The 4,115-nt window shown below is 33.3% G+C and overlaps 1 protein-coding gene across 1 annotated transcript; it reads left to right on the top strand.

Annotated features, from left to right (window-relative positions):
- Positions 1 to 2,782: 2,782 nt before the first annotated feature.
- Positions 2,783 to 3,376, top strand: LOC108568345. Its single transcript, XM_017929365.1, has 3 exons — positions 2,783 to 2,847; positions 2,913 to 3,096; positions 3,246 to 3,376. Exons 1-3 carry the CDS (start codon positions 2,826 to 2,828, stop codon positions 3,358 to 3,360), a joined length of 321 nt encoding a protein of 106 aa, XP_017784854.1. The 5' UTR covers positions 2,783 to 2,825; the 3' UTR covers positions 3,361 to 3,376.
- Positions 3,377 to 4,115: the final 739 nt, after the last annotated feature.

Genomic DNA, 4,115 nt, shown 5'->3' with positions numbered 1-4,115 from the left:
ATTATATATGTTGAATTTCATATAATATATAGAAGAAAAAAGGAATATTTAACATTTCACAAATCATTATTGTAGAGGCATAATACAAATATTCAAATAAGTTAAATAATCGTTCTGTTATCGTCATATTTCGCGCATGATGTACATGGAGGTAGACTATAATCTCACATTATTTAAAAATGAACCACGGTAAACATCACATAACGTCTAATCAGAGACGTCGCTACGACCGGTCAATCGGGCAAATGCCCGAGGCCCCAAGTTATGTGGGGCCACCAAACAGTGTTAGTTGAGGATGTCACCCCCACTTTCACAATTTTTTTTTGAAGTTGCCCTCATTCATGCATTGGGGGCCCCATTTCATATTTATGCACTTTCTTGGATTCTCAGTGGAATCTCCTAACTGGGTGCGTGCGGAGAAATCAAAACTGGATAACTGAGGAACAGTCAGAGTTTGGAAACTGTGCTTTATGGATGGTGTTCTGGGCTTGGATCACAGAGTTATTCATTATTAATTAACATTAACAAATGTAATTGGGTATCCACGAGGGTTTTGTTTAGAACAAACTCTTCTCCTTGCGCGCCGCCACTCTACTTTAACCTCTCTGTTTCTCAGAAATGTATAATTTATTTTACGCATCAACCAACCATTTATATGTAAGAGATAAACATTAAAACGAAAACATAAACTAAATGGAAGTCATTAAAAAACTGAAACGAGGATTTGTTAGAAATATCAAATGTTGGTATGAGACATTTTGCTTGAAGATAACAAAAAAGTTTTTAACAGAAGAAATACCAATATTTAAATTTATTTGTTGTTTTTTATGTCACGATATTTTGAGCAAAATTAGCAAAGTGTTGCAAACTTCAACTTAAGCAAAGGACTTCAACATTTAAAACTTCTAACCGATTATTTATGTCAATATACATCTTAAATTGGAAGTGCCACTCAGTCAAGTACAATTTGAATATGACCTAATAATCATGTGGGAGACTGCATGAGATGTCGAGGAAAGCGACAGAGCAGTACTTCTTCTCCTCAAGACTTTTGCCAATAACATCCACCACACGATGCACCTGTTCCACAGTGCCATGTCGCTCACGAAATCCGAACTGATGTTCCGAAATGAGATGACTATCCAACAACCAGGGCTTCAGTCCTCGCAGCAACAGCTTCTGGAACAGTTTAGACCAGAGGTTCCCAAACTTTTTTGTATCATAGACCCCTTGCCATGTTTTTCGGTTTTGGGTAGACCCCATACTTACCTGATATTGATTTTTTGTAAATTTCTAACTGTAGTGAAGTTTAGTGTTAAAAACTTAAAGTAAAAACACATGTTAAATTTTATACATTTATTAATTGAATTTAAATTAAAACTACACAAAATAAAATTTTGTAACTGTTATATAAAATATACGTAACATAAAATAAACTAAGCAATAAGTAAATGTTTTTAGTGAGAAGGATGAACCTGATTCTTTAATAATAAATTATCAACATTTGGCGTCAATTTTGTAAGCTTTAATTTTAAATCTCCTCGGCTAATGATGTCCAGTCTGTTTCTTTTCTTCCCTTGGAGATTGGTAACAGCGCTGAACGCCCTTTCCACTAGGTATGACGATGTATATATATACCATAAGTATAAATATATATATATATATAAATAAGTAACGGGTATGTTGTTTTGTAAATAGGTACTATCAGTGTATGTTGAGATCCACTATCGTGGTCCCCCATTTTCATTTCATGGACCCCCAAATTTTTTCGCTGACGTAGACCCCTGGGGGTCGATATAGACCACTTTGTGAATCACTGGTTTAGACAGTACCGGCAGGAGGCTGGTTTTCCAGGTTTGGCAATGAGTATGATTTGGGCTACCTTCCACTGTCATGGAGATATACCGAGTCTCATGATTGCGTTGAAGATAAGCGTTATTACCCTAATGCCGATACTGGGAAGATACTTGGCGAATGGTCGGATGATAGGTTCAAACTCGTGTCTATGGAAAGGTAGTTATTGGAGATACCTTTTGTTGTTGTAAGTCTGGAGCCCCACATGGTATGCTTCGCATTGTAGTCTCCAGCAGCAATGAAGCGACCATCCAGAATGTCGAAGAACTCGACAAATTGCTCAAGTTTGTTGTTGTGATTCGGTGGGCAGTACATTGAAGATATATTAATTGGACCTCTCCAATCCTCTACAACGACGCTTGTTGCCTGCATGTGCTCTTCCTGAAAGTTCGGCAATGGGTAGTGCTTAATGCTGCTTCTTATTATCAGGGCCGTTCCTGCACGTGCAGTACCATCAGAATGATCCGTCGCAAATACCGTATAAATTGGGATGATGACATGACTTTCATCTGTGAATCGAGTTTGAAATTATGGTATCTGATTATAATTGCAAATGTTTACTTAACAATAAAAGGAGAGTGTGAGATACCTTTAGTCAATGTTCAAAAATTAAGAAAAAATAATGGAAAATAACAATAATTTCATTTCATTGTAAGCATTTCTTTAGTAATTACAGGAAAAAATATTATAAAAATAATGTAAAACTATCATATGCAACTACACATACATTATAAAATAATAATATAGGCTAATTGCATTACATCTTTAAATGTTAGTAATTCTTTTTATATATCATTATATTGCTGTATATATATAGTTATAATATACAGTTTATATTTTATTACTGTGGAATATTAATATTATTAACTAAAGTAATTAATTTAAAAATAAAATTGAATTTAAAATGAGTGTATTGTATTTTGGATTTTATTAGATTAATAAAAACAATTAATTTAAAAGCTACTTTCAAGATGAGTGATGTGGGATCATCCAGTAAAGTGTTAACGAGGAAACAAAGAAGAATTAAATCCATTAATTTTGTTTCTGAAATTTTCCAGGTTCGGATGAGATCCAAAAAAGAAAGGGGATAAAATATAAAATTCATTCATATTTTCATTTCATCAACAAAATAAGAATTAAAAAGCTGAAAAAATATCATGCTGTGTCCGATTCTGATGTTGCACTCAAACATCCACTTATCGAGGATTTGATACAAAAAAGTCCAATGAAAAAAAATGGCAGGTGAATATAAAAAGAAAAGTAATGTTGTGAATAGAGATGAATCAAATTTGAATGATTATAATTTACATGATATGTTTGAAGGCTATAAAAATAAAGCAAATATTATAAATTCCCCAAAAGCTGCTACCGATATGTTTACACAATTACAGATTAAGCAACGTGACTAACTTGAAGCCCGTAGGTAAAGGAGGAGTGAAAGGTAGCAGCAAAACCATATCGAAGACTTACGTCAGGTCAAAAATACCTATTCGAAAAAAGGTTTGAACTAGAGCTACATTGTTTTTACCCAACAATTATTTTATTATTTTACTAGAAATGTTGTTATTTATTTGTGCGAGTTATATTTTGAATACTACAGTATAATTTGTCATTTTATAATGTCGTTTTTTTTTATTAAAAAGCCTTATATCATTTTTTTACAATTTATTTTGCTTGTTAAGCGAATTACTCGTTATACGAGGTTCCACTCTATATTATATAGTGATCTAGTGCAGTGATTCTCAAACTTTTTGGTCCGCGACCCCCTTTTTGACATAAAAAGGTTCTGAGACCCCCGAAGAATGAGTATGTAGAAAAACAACCAGGATTGATCTGTCGCGACCCACACTTTGAGAATCACTGATCTAGAACGGTCACCTAAAAAAGTCTACAATTATTTATGTGCTTACAGTTTTTCGTTGCGAAAATTGTAATATTATTATTATCAATGTTATTTGAATCAGTGTTTCTCAAACTTCTTGTTCCACGAACCTATTTTGTACTTAAAAATTTAAGGTCCCAAAATTCAAGCGTTCAAATATAAAGAAGTGTCATGTCTCAAAGATGGAATTCTGGCCACAATGGAATATTATCTGGTGTTGTCGTTGTGGAGTGTCAGTTGTAGGAATTAAATAATTCAAATGGTTTTAAACAAGTTTATTATAATAATTGGTACGCTTGGATACAAAGAACCAAGACAATGGATACTTTAACAGGGTGACTAAGACTAATTCTAAATACTTATTTTACTTACATTCTAA

The sequence above is a fragment of the Nicrophorus vespilloides genome, unplaced genomic scaffold, assembly GCF_001412225.1.
Source record: "Nicrophorus vespilloides isolate i.1.1-1 unplaced genomic scaffold, Nicve_v1.0, whole genome shotgun sequence".
Lineage (NCBI taxonomy): Eukaryota > Metazoa > Arthropoda > Insecta > Coleoptera > Silphidae > Nicrophorus > Nicrophorus vespilloides.
Note: the sequence above shows the minus strand (reverse complement) of the source record. Positions and strands in the feature narration are given on the sequence as shown.